A 22,883-nucleotide genomic window follows, 5' to 3' on the forward strand; every position below is an offset into this window, starting at 1 on the left:
TCAGGAAGCACAGATAATTTTTAAATTGTATGGCCTGCATTAGAGACCTGCCCTTGGCTATTACAACCCAACAGACACATTCCTTTTCTTCAAAAAATATGCTAAGATGCTAAAGGAACGTTTTATACCCATTTTTTTTCTCCCCTGCTCCTTGTAACTGCTCGTCCCCAAACCAAGAAAGGATATAGTCAAAGAATACCAAGTACCTTAAAACAATCCTAATGCTATGAATGTTGAAATTCAGTGGCTAACAAGAGAAGTTTTTGCTATAAAACCATGGTAGCACGACTCACTGTAGACCTCTTCCGTTTTGAAAGCTGTCTGCTGACACCAGATTTAATGCCTGGTCTTGAGTTATAAGGTTGTTATGTCTTGTATCATTTTTATGACTAAACCACACACCACCATTCCCTCTCCCAAGCCCCCTCAAAATGCTTTGTGGCATTTCTCAAATTCCTTTAAAATACTCACTTTTGAATAAAATTTGCTGTGTTTAATGAGCTAAGACTTTTCTTGTCAGCAATAATATCCTACAGAAAAGTATGATATTAGACTTCAAAGACGGGGCAACAAATTCTTATGCCAGGTTCTTTCCTGCCAGAATTGGGTAGGAAGGAGTGGAAGTCTTCAGGGACAAACAAGTAGCAGGAATGGGTAGGAAAATGAGAGATAAGGCAGCTCTGCTAATTCAAAAACGAAAGGAGTCAAAAAGGAAAAAATTTCTGAAAGAGGTGAGAAATATTGGAGTTTCTATATAAGAATGAAAGAAAAGGATCTTAAAGATATGCAGGAATATGAACTGGAACAAACTCCAGAAGATAGTGAAGGGCAGGGGAACCTGGTGTACCGCAGTTAATGGGGTTGCAAAGAGTCGGACACAACTTAGCGACTGAACGACAGAAACAACAAGGGGTAAAATATTTAATATAAAATGAAAATGTCTCAATCTTTGTCCTAAGTGCAAGAGGAGGCCCAAGATTAAGTGGGGAAGCTTTACTTTAAAATTTAGAATGCCGGCTGATTCATGTCAATGTATGACAAAACCCACTGCAATGTTGTGAAGTAATTAGCCTCCAACTAATAAAAATAAATGAAAAAGAAAAAAGAAAAATGTAAGCCAAAAGCCAATAAAGTGACATCTTTCAAGTAAAAAAAATAAAAAATAAATAAAATAAAATTTAGAATGCCTTCATTAAGAAAAAATTCAGATTATCCTAATTCAGTGAACATAAGCCATGGACTGGAACTTCAAGATTGTCATGGGAGCAAAAAAAATGGGGGGAAAAGGGGCTCACAAAAACGTATCGATGTGTGATGCATGCCGTCAGATACGCTCAAAAGAATGAAAGCAAAGTAATTGGATTCGGTCAGAAGAGCCATTAGCAGTTGGAGTTGACTTTCTGAGATTAGCATTAAGATGAATAGTCCTTTGAGAGGAAGAGAGCATCAATTTTAGATGTTTAAATCATGAAGTGGTAACTGGAGGACTGCGGGGTCACTTGGAAGTGTTTTCCTTATTTCTAAGATACGATGAGCAACTCAGAAAGGAAAGGGCCCGAGGGGAGAAGCTGAGGATGCGGGAGGATGGATGTTGATGTTTCTCCTTAGATCAGAGCTTGGTCTCACTTCCTGATGTTGTTAACATGGGGAAATATCTTCTTGATTTGAAAGAAGAGCATTATTATTGGCTTCCTGAAATTAGAAGACTAGGAATATGACTAGGAGATTTATCACAGTGCTGGAAAATAAATCTTGAAGCCACTAGAAATCAACCAAGACACACAAAAAAACAGAGATGTTGTATTAGTTTTCAAGGGCTGCCACAACAAATTACCAAAAACTGGGTTACTTGAAACAACAGAAATTTATTCTCTCATGGTCCTGGAGGCCAGAAGCCCCAAATTAATATGTCATCAGGATTTATTCCTTCTGAAGGTGCTGAGAGAGTATTCATTGCACGTCTGTCTCAGCATCTGCGGGACATTGGTCATCCTGGCACTCCTGATTTGTAGATGCATCAATCCAATATCTACCTTTGTATTCACATCACCTCTGCAGTGTGTCTCTGTGCTTCTAATCTCCTCTTGCCTTTCTTTTATAAGGACATTAGTTATGGAATTTAGGACCCTCCCAAATCCAGGATGATCCCAACTCAAAAGCCTTCACTTGATGACAGTTAGAAATAGCCTTTACTCAGATAAGGTCACATACAAAGGTTCAGGGGTCAGGACTTGGGTGTATCTTTTTGGAGGGGAGGTGAAGGACACTACAAGTATGTAATAGAACATCTCTGCAGCCAACATGAGGTTTCCCGTTTGAGACTCATCAGTGTAGCATTTGAGGAACTCTGGTCTGGGGCCAGACAGCCTGGATTGGAGACCTGGTTTTAACTCAGCAGCTGCATTGTTTAAAACTTCTGTGCCTTGGCTTTCCCTCTGGAAAAGTGAAATAATACTGCATCATACTACTCACAGGGTTACCATGAGTGTTCTGGAGTTAATGCAGTTAAACGGCTAATAGTGCCTGGCCTCCAACTAAGTCATGGGCAAATAGGACTTCAAGTCTCCTAATGTTGTTACCTGTAAATAGACTGTCTCTCTAGGTACCTACCAGTCAGGTGTCTTTGAGCAAAAACAACTGTTAAATCTTCAAATGCAATAATTCAGATAACATTAACCATACATAGATTTTATGTATGTGTGTGTGTATGTGTTTCAAAAGACTATTAAAATTGCAAAGAATGAAGCTAGCTTTTGGGGTGAGACTAGTGGACGAGCCCCTAAGTGTTCCTCACAGGATTCCACACTGTGAGTGGCTTTTCTCTGCCTTTTGTCTTCAATTCACATAGAAAGCTAACCTTCCCTAGCTCTCTCTCTGATGCAGTATAGAAATGTTCACTCCTGAGAGGCGAAAGAACCTTTTGAAATGTTAACTCGCTTCTGTGTGCTTGCAATGACTTTGCTTTTTTGTTTTACGTGCTGCGATACATGGGGGAGCTTTATGGAGAACATTCTAGACGGTTTTGAGGGCCCCCACCCCTGTGTGTGCATAGTTGTGTCCGACTCTTTGCAACCCAATGGACTATAGCCTGCTAGGTTCCTCTGTCCATGGAATTTTCCAGGCAAGAATACTGGAGTGGGTTACCATTCTAGGGGACCTTCCCCACCCAAGGATCGAATCCATGTCCCTTGTATCTCCTGCATTAGCAGGTTGATTCTTTACCACGGTGCCACCTGGAAAGCTGTTTAGAGGATAATAATGCTAAATAATAGCACAAAGTATATTCATTCGGTGAGAACATTTTTTTGAAATTTAAAAAAATTTTGCAATTTATATTTCTTTGGCTGTGCTGGTTCTCACTTGTGGCATGCAGCATCTTTGTTGCGGCGTGTAGGCTCTTTTAGCTGCAGCATGTGACTCTAAGCTATGGCACGTGGGACCTAGTTCTCTGACCACATATCAAACCTGTGCCCCCTGCAGTGGAAGCCCAGAATCTTAACCACTGGACCACCAGGGAAGCCCCTACATGTGACATGTATTGATCCCTATCTTTAATACTAGCTTCTTATCCAAAGTTCCAATACGAATTTCTCAGCCAGATAATAACAGTTCTACTTTATTGAGATATAGTTGATTTACAACACTATATGTTTAAGATGTACAGCATAGTGATTCACAATTTTTAAAGATTATACTCAATTTATAGTTATTATAAAATATTGGCTGTATTTCCCATCTATACAATATATCCTCGTAGCTTGTTTATTTTGTACATAGGAGTCATACCTATAATCACATTACCAGATAATAATTACTTAAGGAAAACCTAGTGAATACCTTCTTTCCATTTTGGAAACTACAAAGGAAACAGTCCTACCCACTCCTGTGCTGTCAGAGTTCAGTCTAACAGAGAAGTAAGAACAAAATGAGTCTGAAGAACTACACTCAGAAGTCACTGGTTGTGGGCCTGTTAGGACATAAAGTCTGGGTTTGCTGTGTTATGATCTCATTGTGCCTCTAAACTCTGCCCACAGGTGTCTGTAGCCGGTTATGTTTGTTTGAGACGACTCCATCAGGGATCGCCTGCTGTCACTAAGAGTCTGCTGGTGCTGGAGTTGGCCGTCTGCCTTCTTGCCATGTCTAACGAAGTAGAAACAAGTGCAACTAATGGTCAGCCTGACCAACAGGCTGCACCAAAGGCCCCATCCAAGAAGGAAAAGAAGAAAGGTATGGAGAAATCTTCTTGAGCCCTATGAGGGGAGTTAGTGGTGGTTACCAGTGAAGAAGGATGAAGTTCAAGGGAAAGTAAGATTTGGTCCTTGCCTTGATTCAATCTCAGCCAAGTCTCAAGTTCTCCTAAATATGAAAATAAGACTTTTGCGGAGGAGATTGGTTCAATTCCTCTATGATAAGACATACATATATATATATGAACCCAGTAATTGCCTCAACTTGGATCCTGCTGGGAAACTTTCATAGATATTATTCAGTTGGAAAATGCAACTGTCAAGTATTACATAGTTATCTTTCAGTAACCTATGTACAATTTTGCTTTACTGAAGTAGCTGTTTTATAAAAATCAAGATCTTTATTTTATAAGACCCTCTTCTTTTGACACAAAAGTACCACTAGAAAATGCCAGCATCCTTAATCATTCATAGTTTGAGAATATGCCATGATTTCTTTGCCTTTCACATCCATGCTTTAGAAATGGGAATGAGAAGAAAAGCAAAAGAAGTTATATTGATGAAATAATCATCTTAATGGTTTTCAAGGAAATTTACCCATAGCTCTCTTATGTTTTATTGATGGTTAGAAAATGTTAGTAAATTGTGCAGTAGCTTATTTTCCTTTTATTAGAAAAAGTATTAGCCTCCTTATATTCTTTTTAAAAAATATTTTTATAACTATCATGACAAATATCCCAGAATATCCCCCAATCCTATCTCACATATTCCCATAAGTTTCCTATAATTCAGCCCATTCTGCATCATTAAAAGTTTATTTTCTCTCCACCCCAATGCCATACACAGTTTTACACAGTGTGATTTTTTTCTTTTTTTTTTTAACTCAGAGGAAGTAAGGATAATGGTGGAATGTTGCATTGATCAATTGTAGTATAATCAAGGTTTATGTAACTCAGATTTTTAGATTCTACAGCATTTCTGGTCATACTTGGGGCTGATATTTCAGCACATGTATAAACTTGATCCTTTAACTTTTTCTTTTCTCAGGCACCGAAAAGACAGATGAGTATCTTTTGGCAAGATTCAAAGGTGATGGTGTGAAATACAAGGCCAAGCTAATTGGCATTGATGATGTGCCAGATGCAAGAGGAGATAAAATGAGCCAAGATTCTATGATGAAACTAAAGGTAACAGAGGAAAGGATAATTTGTTGCTATGTTAAGCAAATGTCCAACAGAGGAAGTGATATTAGAAGTTTGTATTTACTTATGGCTTTCCTAGTAGCTCAGTGATAAAGAACCTGCTTGCCAATGCAGAAGACTGGGGTTTGATCCCTGGGTTGGGAAGATTCCCTGGAGGAGGGTATGGCAACCCACTCCAGTATTCTTGCCTGGAGAATCCCCATGGACAGAGGAGCCTGTGGGCTACGGTCCATGGGGTAGCAAAGAGTCAGACACGACTAAAGCAACTTAGCATGCAGTCATGTACAGCAGGACCCTAGATGCCTTTTCCTTTGAGCAGACCAAATTTCAGAGCCTGGAGGTATTCGGGTAAAACTCAGGACTCTACTTTGAAATAAATGTTATTTAGTGTTAGTCCTTTAGGTTTATTTAAATTTTTAAATTCTAATACTGCCACACTACAAACCTCATTAAGGAAGTAATACTCATTAAATAAGACAAGGCCTAGAAGGAACATCTTTGAAGACATTTGAAGATCTTCCCGTCCAATCTCCTTGTCTTTGCCAGTGACTCTTCAGTGGCCAAAGGAATTAGAAGGACTTGCCCAAGTTCACATAGCTAACTAGTGATCTCCTGGCTCGCTGTCTTCCATTTAATCCTGCTATCTGTTATGAAAGATGCTTAATCCTTTCATAGATGGTAAACCAAGCTGAAAACAAAGCTGATTGTCTTTTAAAATTTTAGAGTCAGAGGCATCATAGGGTGCTTTTAACTAGAGTTTTTCTTGTTCTCCCAATGTCATCAGGGAATGGCGGCAGCTGCTCGGTCTCAGGGACAACACAAGCAAAGGATCTGGGTCAATATTTCTCTTTCTGGAATAAAAATCATTGATGAGAAAACTGGGGTAAGAATTCACTTTTGCTGACACCTTTCTGACCATCTGAGTCTGACAAATAATTTGTGGCGTAAATTTCAGATGCCATTTTCCCTTTTCAAAATTCTGTAGGAAAAAAAAAAGGGAAATAGTACATATTGCTGCACTTCTCCAGGAGTAACAGGCAAGAAACAGACAGAGTAGGAGGTGAGGAGTCATGATACTTTACTTTGAATTTTATTTCCTGTAATAGATGTGAACCTCAAGTCAATAAGTCTAACCTCAACACCGGTATACCATAGGTACCAGTATCAGTCAGGTATTTTTTGGACTAAGAGATTAATCCTTACCCCTGGTTTGTGATTCTGCCATAGATCTGTGTATGGGTCTATTTTAATATATTGGTCATGGGTGAACTTGATGAACAAAACATCTTCCTTTCTGTTTCCCTCTCCCATTCCTTCTCACCCCGTAGGTGTCACCTTGCTCATTTTCTGTGGTTGCTATTATTCTATCACATGAATAGTCTTTCTTAATTTTGGTTTGTTTGAGTTTTATCAAAAAACTGTCATACTTCAAGTGTTCTGGGATTTTTTTCTTCCCTCCACTCAATATAACATTAGATTCATCCATTTAAAATGGTTTTTTATTGCTACACAATAGTTCATTGTATCAGGATACTGTGGGGAGATCTCCCATTGCTATTCAGCCCTTCCTAGAGATTCCCATTATTTAATATGCAAAAATCCATCGGTCAAACTTAGGACCCTGGAATCCTGGTACAGCTTAGCCATCCTGCTACCTTCCTGCACTGCTGGGTAAGAATTCCCCACTGTCCCACTACTGTCCCTTATCTTTTGACTTTTATTTTCATAAGCCTGCCAGAGAATAGTGACAGATTTTCCTCACAAGCATTCTCTTACTCCCAAACTTCCTAATATGCCCAATATAATATAATATTATATTATATATAATATGCTCAATATAATAATATGCTTAATATAACAATATAATAATATGCTCAAGAGTTGAGCCCTACTATCTACTTGAAAGGGTCAAGAGAAAGGAGAATAGGGAACTGAGGGGAAGGCACTACTAAATCAATAAGCCCCCTTCATATGACATTCCTGGATAATGACATGAACATCTAAGTGAGGTTAGTAAATGTTTGATGACAGAATTTTGTGACTTCCAGAATGTCCCAGGGGTAATTGCCCCAGTAATACTTAGGATGGTTCTCTAACCTGGCTGAGCCATTGTCAAAGAATCTTTGTGAACATTCCTCTAGCTTAGATATGCCATTCACTTGAGTTTGAGTTGGGAAAGTCAGAAGCAGTAGATATTAAGAAGAGGTGGCAAGAATACACAGAAGAACTATACAAATAAGATCTTCATGACCCAGATAACCATGATCGTGTGATCACTCACCTAGAGCCAGACATCCTGGAATACGAAGTGAAGTAGGCCTTAGGAAGTATCACTGTGAACAAAGCTAGTGGAGGTGATGGAATTCCAGTTGAGCTATTTCAAACCCTAAATGTTCAAGCTGGATTTAGAAAAGGCAGAGGAACCAGAGATCAAACTGCCAACATCCAGTGGATCATTGAAAAAGAAAGAGTTCCAGAAAAACATCTACTTCTGCTTTATTGACTATGCCAAAGCCTCTGACTGTGTGGATCACAACAAACTGTGGAAAATTCTTCAAGAGATGGGAATACCAGACCACCTGATCTGCCTCCTGGGAAATCTGTATTCAGGTCAAGAAGTAACAGTTAGAACTGGACATGGAACAACAGACTGGCTCCAAATAGGGAAAGGAATACATCAGGCTGTATATTGTCACCCTGCTTATTTAACTTATATGCAGAGTACATCATGAGAAACGCTGGGCTGGATGAAGAAAAAGCTGGAATCAAGAATGCTGGGAGAAATATCAATAACCTCAGATATGCAGATGACAGCACCCTTATGGCAGAAAGTGAAGGACTAAAGAGCCTTTTGATGAATGTGAAAGAGGAGAGTGAAAAAGTTGGCTTAAAACTCAACATTCAGAAAACTAAGATCATGGCATCTGGTCCCATCACTTCATGGCAAATAGATGGGGAAACGATGGAAACAGTGAGAGACTTTATTTTTTTGGACTCCAAAATCACTGCAGACAGTGACTGCAGCCATAAAATTAAAAGACGCTTGCTCCTTGGAAGAAAAGTTATGACCAACCTAGACAGCATATTAAAAAGCAGAGACATTACTTTGCCAACAAAGGTCTGTCTAGTCAAAGCTATAGTTTTTCCAGTAGTCATGTATGGATGTGAGAGTTGGGCTATAAAGAAAGCTGAGCACCAAAGAATTGATGCTTTTGGACTGTGGTGTTGGAGAAGACTCTTGAGAGTTCCTTGGTCAGCAAGGAGATCCAACCAGTCCATCCTAAAGGAAATCAGTCCTGAATACTCATTGGGAGGACTGATGCTAAAGCTGAAACTTCAATACTTTGGCTACCTGATGGGAAGAACTGACTCATTGGAAAAGACCCTGATGCTGGGAAAGATTGAAGGTGGGAGGAGAAGGGGAGGACACAGGATGAGATTGTTGGATGGCATCACTGACTCAATGGACATGAATTTGAAGAGGCTCTGGGAGTTGGTGATAGACAGGGAAGCCTTGCGTGCTGCAGTCCATGGGATTGCAAAGAGTCAGACACAGCTGAGCGACTGAACTGAACTGAACTTGGAAAGTAGACCTACTTGGAATGCTTTAGAGGTTATATGTCCCATCTTTGCTTAAGAAAATCTTGGTCTTCTAGTCCTCAGTTCTTCCTTACGATTTGGTATCATGTCTTTGGGATAGAGAGACTCAAGTATAGATTTTTTAAGAAGGATCATTCTTTCTATTTCTGTTTTCTACTCTTTGTTATTAGTTTCCTTTTTGTTTGTTTGTTTTTTGTTTGTTTCCCATTTTGAACCCCTTCTAGCAAGGATAAATGTGGCCTTCAACCAGGAGGGAAAAATATTCAGATGTTTTAGCCTTTTCATATATGGCTAGGTATCTGATACTTAGTTATGCTTGCCTGCAAATAGATTCTAGTTTTCTCAATACATCACTTTTTATGTTCCTTTTTAAGGTAATAGAACATGAACATCCAGTAAATAAGATTTCTTTCATTGCCCGTGATGTGACAGATAACCGAGCATTTGGTTATGTGTGTGGAGGAGAAGGCCAACACCAGTTTTTTGCCATAAAAACAGGGCAACAGGTAAGCTCTGATCCTTGAGGTATGCCTGGAGGGGGACTTAAGCATAAGGGTGTCTGTCTCTCAACTAGAGAACTTGCTGGAAACAGTTGGATGTAGGAGGACTAGACGATGCTTCAGAGGATGACTCTCTTTAATTGGTCTAAGGGATCTTTAAATGTCATTGATACCCATGTAATGTGTGGCACAAGGGCTGTCAGAATGGATTTGTCATAAGGTCATTGCTGATTTTAGAACAATAGTGAATTATTCCCAGAAAGTTTGAAGGGACTTGGAAGATTATAGTAATACTTCTTGTTTTATCTATATACTTTATGTTTCTGGGGGTAGGGGTGAGAGTGGTGGAGATCTCCCACAGACCAGAGGAGGGTAGTAAGGAGCTTTAAGAGAAAGAAAGAAAACTAATACTAATCAGAAGTGATGAGGAGCAAACGGAAGAAAATAGATTAAAATGCTGATAAAGATGCTTTGTCTTGCTTCAGGCTGAGCCATTAGTCATTGATCTGAAAGACCTTTTCCAAGTTATCTATAATACAAAGAAAAAGGAAGAAGAAAAGAAAAAGGCAAGTACTGTACCATACAGGCCCTATTAAACTTAATACAATATTCAAGACTGTGTCTGTACATTATGTGAACATATGTCCTCTCTGGAAAATTGGCTTCTTTGTGGCTCTTCAACGTGTAGAATGTAAGGAAATGTATTTCTCTTCTTTCCAATAGGGCAATAGATGGGTGTTATAGTTAGGCCCTTCTGATTTCCAGTCCCTGACTCTTGTCTTTTCTCCTTGTAAGCTTCACATTGATTCCAAGGACTGTACATGAGTACCAAGTCTAATAGCTCTATTCAAATCCAGTATTGATATGAGGAGGGGAGGGGAATGTAGGGCAGAAATCAAATGCAAGATTCTCTTATGCCTTATGCCTGTGAACCTATAGGTATATTTATTTTCCTCTTGAACTTCCTTGGGGCTTCCTTAAGAGCTCAGTTGATAAAGAATCCACCTGCAGTGCAGGAGACCCACATTCGATTCCTGGGTCGGGAAGATCTGCTGGAGAAGGGATAGGATACTCACTCCAGTATTCTTGGGCTTCCCTTTTGGCTCAGCTGGTAAAGAATCCGCCTGCAATGCAGGAGACCTGGGTTCGATCTTTGGGATGGGAAGATCCCCTGGAGAAGGGACAGACTACCCACTCCAGTATTCTGATCTGGAGAATTCCATGATGATATACTATACCATCTGTAGAGTCCGTGGGGTCGCAAAGAGTCGAACATGACTGAGCAACTGTCACTTTCACTTTGAACTCACTTTACCGATAATTTATTAAGATCATTGAATTTGTGTCTCTCTTTTTAGATGGAAGAAGCCAACAAAACAGTAGAGGTAAAAGAGCATCTTTTGTTCTTGCGAATTGCATGTGTCATATGTATAAGCCCTATTTGCCATCTACCCAAGCAGACTTCCCTCCTGGCTTATTACTGTGTGTTCATGACCCCTTGTCTTAGAAGATGTACAGTTGAATGATTAGTGCCAAAATCTTAACTGTTAGTAAGGCAATACACTAGGAAATTAAATTGCTTAGATAAAACTCACCAACTGAATCTTTAATATTTGCCATCTTTTCAGAATGGGAGTGATGCCCTAATGAATCTTGATGACCCACCTTGCAAACTAAAATTGGTATGTATGTGAATTTTTATGATTCTTACTTACCTGAACACAGGTTTTACTTCCTAATGATGTTGCTAATACCGAATATGTATGGAATCTATATGAGGATCCAATTGTGACAACTCTTTAACAGTCAGTAGAGCATTTGTGTCAGTATCCAAAGTAATCTTTTTAGTAAAAACTTCTGAATCTAATCCAAATGCTTTTTTAAAAGTATGCATCAGGTGGATTTGTCTGGGGACTTGTCTACACTACCTGACCTAACTAACCTAATATCAAATCTATATTGGATAAGTGAAAATCCAATTGTGACAACTATTTTCCTAAACTTTAGCTTAGGAAGCAATTACAACAATATACAAAATAATCCTTTTTAATAGACACATCTGAATCTAATCAAAATACTTTTTTAAGGGTGTTGACCAGATGGATTTGTTTGGGGACATGTCTACACCTCCTGACCTAAGTAGTCCAACAGTAAGTGTCTGTTTTTAAATTTGCAATGTAATGGAAATGGCATCTATAACTCAAATTGGCAATTAACCAGAAATCTTGAGCATTTCATTGAAACTTGGAAGGTGACTGTTGATTTTTCTGCATAAAGTGTAAATGGCTACTAGAACAAATTTGCATCTTAAGTCACCGTAGGAGCCGATCAGCACTACATCGGACACATGAATATTGCTTAGAAGTTAAATCTGAGCAATAGGTCAGGCAATGTAGTCCATCTTGGTATTACTTAGGATCAGAAGGAGGAGCTGAATATTAATCCCTGGTGTAAGCCAACTTGAAGGAAATATGTTTGTTAGATGACTGGTTGTAGACTCCTGGCCTCTTCTTTTTCTTCCTATTCTTTTGTTATAATTTGGCAGCATAAGCTTGGTATAAAGTAAGACCAAACAATTAAGAGGCTCAGTTATGTTTAACCAAAGCTTGTCTTTGTTTAAAAAGGTGCTCATTCTTTACAGGATATTATAGTACATCAAATCTTCTTATTATTGATCTGTAACAACTCTGAGAATGGAGGGATGTTTTTCTTTACAAATAAGGAAATGGTGATTCAAAAAACCTCTCATCTACCCAAGCAGAGGTTCAGTTTCAAGGCTAAAGCCTAAGTCTCAGACCTTCTAAAACAGGCTTCAAGTGAAAATACTTGTAATTTTGAATGACTTCTTAAAACTTTTTTATTTATTTAAGTTTCTTGAGTATCTGCTGTTTGCAGGGTACAGAAGTGAGATTCATAATCCAGTGACGTCATGGAGAGTAATGTCTAGCAGGGAGACCAATGTTAAAATAATCACAAAGCCTAACAGTTGATGTTACTTACAGGGTTTTTATTTAGTTTAGAGGTTCAGATAATGCCTCTGAGTAAGTGAGTTTCTAGACTTGAACATAAATTATGAGAAAGCACCTAGACATAACTCAAGAAAAAGGGTGTCAGTCTAGAATGATGGGAAGAATGTTTATCTGGGAGTCTCCTGTAGAACTGTCAAGCAAACCTCTGTGACCAAAAAGGTCATAGAAACTAGAGAAACAGCAGATTGAGAAGTGGTGAAAGTCTTGCTTGATGGAGTACTGCAGAGAATGGCATGCTTATGAAATTTCACACAAATACCTAGGCCCAGTGAGATGGGAAGGAGCAGGGACTGCAGATATTCATCTCTACCCCCACCTTTATGAGAATCAAAACGCAAAGCATAGCATTTTAGTGACCCTAAAAAGCCTGCAGTAGAGAAGCTCATTTAATATTCTTTCAAGTAGGAAGTCCTGACTCATTTGTCTGTGAAACCTTTCATTCTTTGTAATGTTTGTTACTATTGTAAAGATAAACTTTTTGAAATACCAGATTAGATAATCCTGAAAGGTCCATCCTTGCTCTGAGGCTCTTTGGTTGCTAGGCAACTTTGCCCCTCCTTCATGGGAAGCTCCCTCCCCAAAGTAAATTGACATCTGAACAACCTTCTTTCCAACAACATTCAAACAACTAGTATATTGGAAGAGGTCAAAACACTCAATGTATGTAGAATTCCAGTGAGATGAGATAGGCAGGGAAGCACTGAATGTTTAATGTGCTTCTGTTAAATTCTAGAAAGTTCTAAAAAATGAAATGAAGAAAAACAGGAGTAATCTTAAGTCTTGTTTATATTAGACTTTGTGCATTCTAGGAATTTTTGGCTTATAGAAATAAAATGCAAGTTTTAGTTAAACTAAATTTAAATGATAAATAACATCAAAGTGATGATATCTGTAAAAGAATGTTAATGGTGCTAATTATGTGCTCATTAGACTTTGCCAGTGTGTTTCTACATATGACTCCATATTCATGTCATGAAATAGATTTATTTCTACTCGATAAAACCAACCTGTTTAAAAATTTTGAAATCTCACAACAGTTGCTCTGAAAGAGATGAAGAGAGACAGAAATCTAAATTACCTAGACTTTATGAGCAGTTTCTTAACCCATCTGTGCCTCCCTCCAACACTTATAAGAATAGTTTTTTTGCATTTCAAGTAAAACTCATACTGCAAACTAAGTGACATGCCTTACAAAGTAATTTTTATCACAAAATCACTTGAACAATATTTTTCCATACTGTATCTCAAAAGAAGAAGAAGAAAAGAAAAAAAAAAAAAAAAGGACAAAAAAACATGACCTTTAACTTTAAAAACCTTACCATTTGAAAGCCTGGTTATTAAGAAAAAAGGCGTAAGATGTGGTTCCCCCATCAAATCTGATACGGGGATGGGATCAGGGCACAAAACACAGTGTCATGTATATATCAGATGCAATGGGTGGGCACAAGTGAAGCTGAAATAGAAGGATCATTGAGGAAAAGCTTTTTAAAGAATCTGAACTTGAGTTAGGTCTTTGAAGTATGTAGGAAAGTAGAGAGTAGTGGTTAGGTTAAAAGCAAGTGACCCACCTCCATTGTGGGTCATTTTGAAAGTCTGGTTAATGAAGTTTATTTTGAAATGGGGAGCAGCAGGAAGTCCCCAAAGGCTTTAAGCAGGGAGTCCCAGGGTTTGGTAGGCTGGAATGGTTAGGCAAGATGAATTACCTGAAGAAAAGCTAGTCTACTGAACTCAGTATTTAAAACCTGGTCTGTGCAGACAGCTTCTTGGTTGCCTGCTTGCCCTTCTTACTGGAGCCTCTTAAGAGCAGGGACTAGATTTCATGTTCATGTCACCAGTTCTTGTCTCTCAGGTGCTCACATGACAGCCAGTGGATGAAGTGTTTACGTTTACAGTCCAATGCGGAATTAAATAAATGCTGACGGAGGAGGTAGATGAGGAGTCTTACATTTTTCAGTTGTAGTCTATGAAGTGGGTTTTTGATTTTGAATTAACAACAAACACAACCTGAGGAGAGCCTTATACATTTTACTTATAGGGTGACTATTCAGAAGTCTAACATTGTGGCTCCTGTTTCGTGTCCTCAGAACTTCTTCTCAAGTATTTGAAGGAGAACTCTACCAGCTGTGAACACCCAACTGTTCTAATCCAGAGGTGGCTCATAATAAATGAATAAATATTGAAATCACAAGCTTTTGTAGTACATTTTGTCCTACCTTTTGATTGTTAAAGATCCCTACATTGAGATCTTCCAATCAATTTCTTTGATTTTTTTTTTTTTAAGGTTTTTTTTTTTTTTTTTTTGTAATCACAAGCTGTCTCTTCTGACAAGTTCTTCTGGTTATCAGGAGAAAAATTGACTTTTTAAAAATTGTGTCTTTATCCCTAACAGTAAAGGAAGCCAAAAGATAAATACCAATTAGATCTGATATAGGACCTAAAATTTTTAAAAATTTATTCTTTTATTCAATCTCCCTTTTTATTTGCTGGTTTGAGGATTTTATATTCCCTTGAAGATGTCTTGATCATTGTCCCAATGACCAAAATATTACATAATCTGCCCAGGCTAATGATAGAAAATTAGCTTCCATTTCAGTTGGGCAATTTTTATTGTTTGTTTTCTTCTATGGCTAGCATAGTTAAGTATTTAATTGATCAGTCAATCAGAAGGAAGGTCTGTCAGTATGACAGCTGTATCCTAGGGTGAATCTTAATTAGTTGTATCATTGACCTGAATAAAGACATGTCAGATTTATCAAATTTGCTGCTTTTATGTTGAGAAGAATGTCTTATCTGACAATTGAGAACTCAAATAATTAACGTATCTGAAAAATGATAAAGAAGGAATAGAATTTGGTGTGTCTTTCAAATTAACTCTTAAACCCATGTCTCCACCTTATACATAAATTAAAGATGACTTTAAAATTAGTTGAATTTATCCACTGAATAGATGAGATTACTTCATGGTATTATTGACAGCAATGGACATGAGTTTGAGCAAACTCCAGGAGATAGGGAAGGACAGGGAAGCCTGGTGGGCTGCAGTTCTTGGGGTCCCTAAGAGTTGGACACGATTTAGTGACTGAACAACAAGAGATGAGATTACTGTCACAACACAAGCAATGCTAAGCTGTATTATGACAAAAGATATAATTATTAGATTGCATCAGTATTTTGAGTATCGTGTTCTGAGAAGGATGTAGACAAAAAGTTATGTCCAAAAGAGAGATTCAGATGATGAAAATGAGAGATCCAACTTGGCAGCACCTTCAAAAAGACCCCTAGGTATTTAAAGAGGCATACCTAAAAAAAATTAAAATTAAAAACAAAAAAAGGGAGAGGCATACCTAGCAGGCTGTGATGGGAGGGGACAATATTTTTTGACCCCCTCCCAGAAGAAAACCCAATTATAGGGAAATATATTAACCTTAAACTTTATCACAGCCAAAACTATAAAATATGAATATATTAGCCGGTGGATGCACTTATTGAGAAAGGTGATAGTAGGTGACTCTAGGGGTATAATAGGAGTGTACATCAGGTATGAAGTGGGTTTAGGTGTCTGAGGTCATTTCCTTCAAGTTCAATTATACTTAGTCACTTGGAATGATTTACAATCAGTTCCCTTTAAGACTTTCCAAGGCATAAATTGAAACAATGATTAGGAGCTCAGTCAGTCTGAAAGGGTGAGGGGAGACATGTAAAACAAACAACTGTAAGTTTTCACTGAATGAAGGGTGAATGAAGTGGAAACGTAAGTAAAAGGGCCTGAGAGATGCAAGGAGGACCTATTCTACAATAACTAGTGAATACACTCAGGGACGTGATGGGAGGAGGTAAGGGTCAACCAGTAAGACTGAAATATAATGGAAATTTTTATAATCCTGGTCATCAGTATGTAGCTTTCTCATTTGAAGTCACAACATGGACTAACCCTTTCTTTTTTTTTTTTCTTTCCAAATGTGATAGGAAAGCAAAGATATCCTGTTAGTGGATCTAAACTCTGAAATCGACACCAATCAGAATTCTTTACAAGAAAATCTGTTCTTAACAAATGGCATCACCTCCTGCTCTCTTCCTCGACCAAAGCCTCAGGCATCTTTCTTGCCTGAAAATGCCTTTTCTGCCAATCTCAACTTCTTTCCCACCCCTAATCCTGATCCTTTCCGTGATGATCCTTTCGCACAGCCAGACCAATCGACACCCTCTTCGTCTGATTCTCTCAAATCTCCAGATCAGAAGAAAGAGAATTTGAGTAGCTCGTCTACCCCTCTGAGTAATGGGCCCCTGAATGGGGATGTTGATTACTTTGGTCAGCAATTTGACCAGATCTCTAACCGGACTGGCAAACAGGAAACTCAGGCAGGCCCGTGGCCCTTATCAAGTACGCAAACACAGCCAGCAGTGAGAACTCACAATGAGGTATCTGAAAGAGAACAGAACGGCTTCCATATCAGATCCTCCCCGAACCCTTTTGTGGGAAGCCCTCCCAAAGGACTGCCCGTCCCGAATGGCGTAAAGCAGGACTTGGAAAGCTCTGTCCAGTCCTCACCACATGACTCCATAGCCATTATCCCACCTCCACAAAGTACCAAACCCGGAAGAGGCAGAAGGACTGCTAAGGTGAATTGTCTTCTCCACATAGCCATTGGCAGAATGCATGTGCGGTACCAAAGGGTGGTGTGATGCAAGCTCTCTTTCCTGCTGCTATTGTAGTTTCCTGTGTGGCTGTAAAATAGAAGGTGGGATAAGGCACATGGTTCTCCAGGAACACTTTCCTCTAATCGGCACCCTTTTTAAGCTTCTCACTCGGCAGTGTTTGTCACCCTCTACTTTCCGTTTGCATGTCTTGTCACGTATTATTAACTAAACACAAGTTTTTCCATTTTTAATGCTGCTATGCTTCTGTACCTCTGGTAAGTCTGATCGTCATGTAATGGGAGGGGAGGACAAGGGTTCCTATGATTCCCTTTGTAGCCTCCCGGTACTAACCCACACCCCCCACACCCCCCACCCCTTGAATTGCATTCCTGTCCAGGTGGTGGTATAAAATTCTCGAGTCTGTCTCCTCTGACTAATGCCAGAATAATCCAGTGTCTTAAAAGAAACTTATATATTTACTATTACCACTTCATTCAAAAGCAATTTAAAATGTGGTTTATGTAAGTTTCATTTTAAAAATCTCATTGGAATATACAAGCTGGCTCAATGATTAAACTACTGTATCATCTTCATGCAGAATGATTTAAATCCAGGAGAATGACCGAAATATTTAAGCTACTCACTTATAGTTGTCCTTTCACTGCCAGCTTCCAGCTTTCAGCTGATAAGGAGGTCAGACAGATACAAATGTGTGAACAAGCAAATTAGATTTCACTTTGAGCATCCTCCATTGTATCAGTCACCAAGATCCAATATTCTGTCCACTGCCCGGATCTGTGTCTTTTTTGTTTTGTTTTGTCTTTTGGGTTTTTTTTTTTTGTAGTGATTTATCAATAATAGGAAAAAGTTTTTCTTTTCTTTTTGTGCACCCAAAGTCGAGTTACAGAGTAGGAAACAGAATAGAGTTGTATTTCCCTGTTCCTGAGTAACTCCTCCATATCCCTCTCTGTCCCATCAGTCTCCAGCAAAAGACTTACTTGCAGCAGACATCTTTGCTCCTCCCATCTCAGAACCTCCAGGACAATCTACAGGACAACCTGCAACCCTACAGACCAACCCTCTGGATCTCTTCAAAACAAGTGCTCATGCCCCATTGGGGCCCCTCCCGGGTCTAGGTAGGTGTTTAGAGATGGAGTTAGGTTTGGCTCTGTTACTTTCATCAGATGAATTCATAGGAGGAAGCACTTCATATCCATAGGAGTTCCTGGGGCATAAGATTTGCACATCCTAGGGAGCCTTTCTTCCACTTTTACTTCTGTACAATCCACCTCCATTTGGAACTCTTGACTTGTAGCTGGAGTGGCTCCTTGAGTTGGCATGTGAGAAGAAATCCGTTTCCAAGTGTTGCACCTACCTGAAGTAACTTGTCATGGCTTACTGAAGACAGTTGTAAGGGATTCTGAAGCTCAGACCAGTTTCATTGGCGAAATGGGGTTGAGATCGTCTCCACTTGAAAAAGTAATAACATGCATGTCTTCCATGTAATCTTGTCGTTATTAACTCAAAACCCTATTATCCCCTGTTAAACTAATGCCCCTCTTGGAAGGAATATACACCTCAAGGGGGATGTAAGTGAAATCTGAAGCAAGTGTAAGTCACTGAATAAAGTGCAGGGTTCTGAGCCCAGCTCTGCTCTTCTTCATGTGGTGGGTGTGAGTAAGGTGTGTATCCTGATCAGTCTCTGAATACTTAAGCCTTAGCAGCTCCTTGCTGATATTTTGGTTAGTTGTGTCCCTTATTAGAGTTAGAAGATAAGTCTACAGTACAGAAACCTGAAGGGGAAAAGAACACAGAAATAATGGAAGAGATGGAATTTTATCAGATACCTAAGACATGCTGCTGCTGTCAAAACCAGCAGCATTCAAAGCCATGTCATTAGCTCACGTGGACCACTGAGCCCCTCTGTGGCAGGACTCTGGGAAAGGCCACATGGCTGAGAGCTGGTCCTGCTCCTTTTTCCCCACCACCTCCCGTTCTTTCCTGCCTCCATGGAACAGTTCTTCAGAAACTCTGACAATGGTTTTTGCTGCCCTACTGGGGATTCTGTTTGTTTTCCTACTTCTTGGCACTTCCACAAGCCCCAAACAGACTCTGTCTCACGAGAGAGCTAAGGGAGGGGGGCTATAAATGAAGGGGCCTCTCTTCCCTATTTTATAAAAGTTGACCAGGGATCTTGGCTTTCTCTGCCTCCTGCAGAGTCCGTCATCAGGACTCTTTCTTCCTGCTGTTTTCCTGCAAAGGAAAATATTTTGGTTCTGTCATATTACATCAGTTCAATCATATCTGGAGGTGTGGTGGCAAGAGGGAGTTGGTTCCCAACTGCTGAGTGGCTGCAGGCCCTGCAAGTGTGAAAGCCAGCTCATTTCAGGTCCCTGCTTGGCATTTACGTCATCAGGAGACTCTCCAGGCACCTCAGATTTCTTGGGGTCTTCCCGTTTCTGCAGCCCTTTCTCATACACCCCTGAGGGGAGCTGGTTGGTGCTTTCCCTGCAGAGGGGTAGAGAGCTGGCATGCAGTGCTGTGCCAAGATCACATCACAGAGCTTTGTAGTCTGATATCAAGGCCCTGAAGAATTTTCACAGCCAATATTTAACAAATCAGCCTGAAAATACAGCTGGACCCTATAACAGTTAATTTATGCAGATGAAGTAAAGCTTTTTGGCTGGGTGCCCCTGTTGAGGCCCTGGGGTATACAACTGCCGAATACTGATGATTCTTCTAAGTTGGACCTGGGACTCAAACTGAGCCCTACAGTATAGCCCCTGTCCACTCGCAGGGATCCTCAGCCAAGCCATGGAAGGTTGTAGGTCTGACTTCCACTGGACCCAGCTGGGGGACCATCTCCTCTGGAGAACTGGGGGTGGGGAAAGAGTATTGTAGAAAGCTTTGACTAGCTGCCCTGTGTTTTAATATAGCATCAGGAAGTTAATAAAATTAACTTTTTATACCCACACTTTCTTTTTCCATGCTTTCTCCAGCAGGGCCTTAAATATCTTGGAAACACAATGCGTGGGCTTTGGTAGACAGGAATGAAGGCTGGCCTAAGTATACACTGGGAAAGTCTTTGAAAGAAAGAAAGTGAAAGTGTTAGTTGCTCAGTTGTGTCCAGCTCTTTGTGACCCCATGGACTGCAGCTTGCCAGGCTCCTCTGTCCATAGAATTCTTTAGGCAAGAATACTGGAGTAGGTTGCCATTCCCTTCTCCAGGGGTTCTTCCCCACCCAGACCTTCTACATTGCAGGCAGATTTTTTATTGTCTGAGCCACCAGGGAAAGTCTTTAATTCCTGGCAAATATCACTATGTTTTTCTCCTTTATCACCACTCCCACTAATACTGTCTGTGACTAAAGCTACACATTTTCCTAAGGGAAGGCAAGTCATCCAAGCTGAAAGATGGTACAGTTTTACCCAATTTGTACGTTCAATTGGAGTAAATTATTAGTGAGTGACTCTGGCTTCAGTTAATAAAGTTTAAATTATTTTTTTTAAATGATGGCAATAACTTTGTTCAAACTCAACCTACTTTGACAAGCCTGTAGTATCGAATCTAAGAGAACTGTTCCCTTGATTGGTTGTGAAAGGAATGCAGGCATACCTTGTTTTATTACACTTCATTTTATTGCACTTTGGAGACAGTGATTTTTTTTTTTTTTTTTTTTTTTTTACAAATTGGTGGTTTGTGGCACCTATGAGTGAAGCAAGTGTATCAGCACCATTTTTCCAACAGCATTTGCTCAGTTCTTGTCTCTTTGTCACATTTTGGTAATTTCTGCAGTATTCCAAACATTTTCTTCTTAAATGGATATGGTGATCTGTGATTGATGATCTTTGATGTTACTATTGCCAAGAGAATGACTTGCTGAAGGCTCAGATGATGGTTGACATTTTTAACAATAAATTATTTTAAAGTTAAGGTTTGTACTTTGTTTTTTTAGCCATAATACTACTGCATATTTACTAGACTATGGTATAATATAAGCATAACTTTTATATGCACTGGAAAACCAAAAAGCTTGCTTGACTCACTTTATTGTCATATTCCCTTTTATGACAGTCTGGAAACAAGCTTGAAATATCTCCAAGGTCTGCCTGTGTGCATATTCTTTGGTGTAAATGAAGTCTAATTTCTGTGTTCATGTAAATAAGTATTTGAGGGACTTCCCTGGCAGTCTAATGGTTAAGACTCTGTGCTCCCAATGCAAGGGCACAGGTTTGATCCCTGCTTGGAGAACTAAGATCCTGCATGCCACACAGTGTGGCCAAGAATAAAAAATAAGCATTTTAATTAACATTCCAATAAAAAATGTAGTTCTGTTCCTTGATGTCAAGGAGACAGAACAGGAGGGTAGGGACTAGAATCAGTGGTATGCCTGAGTTTTGGTCTCTATCACAGACTGTGACCTTCCTAATTTTAATAATTAATATTCTTCTACCCAATTTCTTCACCTCAAAAGAAAGCATATTAATTTAATAAGATGAGCCACCACTGAAAGCCACTCACTCTTCATGAGCACACCCTGTGTGTTCATGGTCAGATGGAGGGGGTCTGTGACGACAAAGCTGAATCAGGTAACACCAAGCTCCAATCCTAAGAAAATTCGAGATAGAATATCTTGCTCCATCATCCCCTGAACACCATTTCAAAATATCTCTCACTCTGGAAACAAAAACATTCCTAACCCAAGTCTGAAGGCCTTTTCCTTCTTTGGTTAGAAAGCATTCATAACTAAAGAACTGCTCTGCTCCAAAGTCCAAAGCAAGTAGGTTTTTGAGAGCAGAGCATCGTTTGTGTAGTGGTATGAGGCTGAATTTAGGTTTTCTGTTAGTGGTGACAGTTTAACTGGATTATTAATACACTTGGGAGGTCACAAAAGAGAAAATGTCCTACATTTTAGAACAAGATGTCGGGAATAAGCTTCTCAAGAAGAGGAGGGCGAGCATTGAAGAGACCTAAATTTTAGTGATTTAATTAATTACAGATCAACAATGGCAGGGGTCCAGTTATAGAGTTATTTCCCCACAAAGAGCAGATGCCTAGACAGGGGTAGTTACTCACATTGCAAGTGTTTTTGTTTCTTGTTTGTTTGTTTAGGGTTTTTGTCTTTGTTTTGTCTTTGTTTTTCCTTCACATTATCTCCTCTCCCTCTTCAGAGTTTAGTGAGTGACACATGGCAGGAAGCACTTTTATTTGAAACAGCTCTCCTAGGGTAACCAGCCTTTCCTCCATTTTTGTATGTAAAAGTCTAAAACTATCTTGGCATAAACCAAATTTTACTATCCTTTTATATAGCTGTGTCAACCTTGGCAACATTTAAAAGAAAAGAAACTTTGAAATGGTTTCTTCAGGATGTAAGCATGTTAAAGCCTAACGTATATGCCTAATAGCTAGTCTCCATAAGACTCCAGACCTGAGCCATTTGCCAAAGAAAAGATTACATCAATGACTCGAGTATCCAATGGATTATCTTAATTAACTACTTCATAATAAGCATGGCTTATATATGTCAATGTATTTACTCCACATGTAGATTCATACCACTGACAGGTTCTGTTCTAGCTATTAGAACTACATCAATGAATGTATGAAAAGGGCTCATTTTCTTTTATGACTTGGTACTTGTGGACTGTATTACCTATCTAATGAGTCAAGTTTAAAAACGTGTGGTAGAAAAAAAGGGCTTCGAAGTGCAACAAACATGTGAATATG

The 22,883-nt window shown here is 39.3% G+C and overlaps 1 protein-coding gene across 4 annotated transcripts in view; it reads left to right on the forward strand.

Annotated features, from left to right (window-relative positions):
* Positions 1-22,883, forward strand: part of DAB2 (DAB adaptor protein 2) — a 56,172-nt gene that overhangs the window by 27,289 nt on the left and 6,000 nt on the right. For 2 of the 4 annotated variants that reach the window (XM_061129893.1, XM_061129891.1), the window contains 10 exons: positions 4,035-4,227; positions 5,235-5,374; positions 6,174-6,272; positions 9,364-9,495; positions 9,975-10,055; positions 10,848-10,874; positions 11,118-11,171; positions 11,577-11,639; positions 16,485-17,138; positions 18,136-18,292. In XM_061129893.1, coding sequence (XP_060985876.1) covers positions 4,137-4,227; positions 5,235-5,374; positions 6,174-6,272; positions 9,364-9,495; positions 9,975-10,055; positions 10,848-10,874; positions 11,118-11,171; positions 11,577-11,639; positions 16,485-17,138; positions 18,136-18,292 — 1,498 coding nt within the window. In that variant the 5' untranslated portion in view covers positions 4,035-4,136. The remainder of the gene's footprint in view (positions 1-4,034; positions 4,228-5,234; positions 5,375-6,173; positions 6,273-9,363; positions 9,496-9,974; positions 10,056-10,847; positions 10,875-11,117; positions 11,172-11,576; positions 11,640-16,484; positions 17,139-18,135; positions 18,293-22,883) is intronic. The other 2 variants (XM_061129895.1, XM_061129894.1) reach the window with 2 other exon arrangements.

The sequence above is a fragment of the Dama dama genome, chromosome 25, assembly GCF_033118175.1.
Source record: "Dama dama isolate Ldn47 chromosome 25, ASM3311817v1, whole genome shotgun sequence".
Taxonomy (NCBI): Eukaryota; Metazoa; Chordata; class Mammalia; order Artiodactyla; family Cervidae; genus Dama; species Dama dama.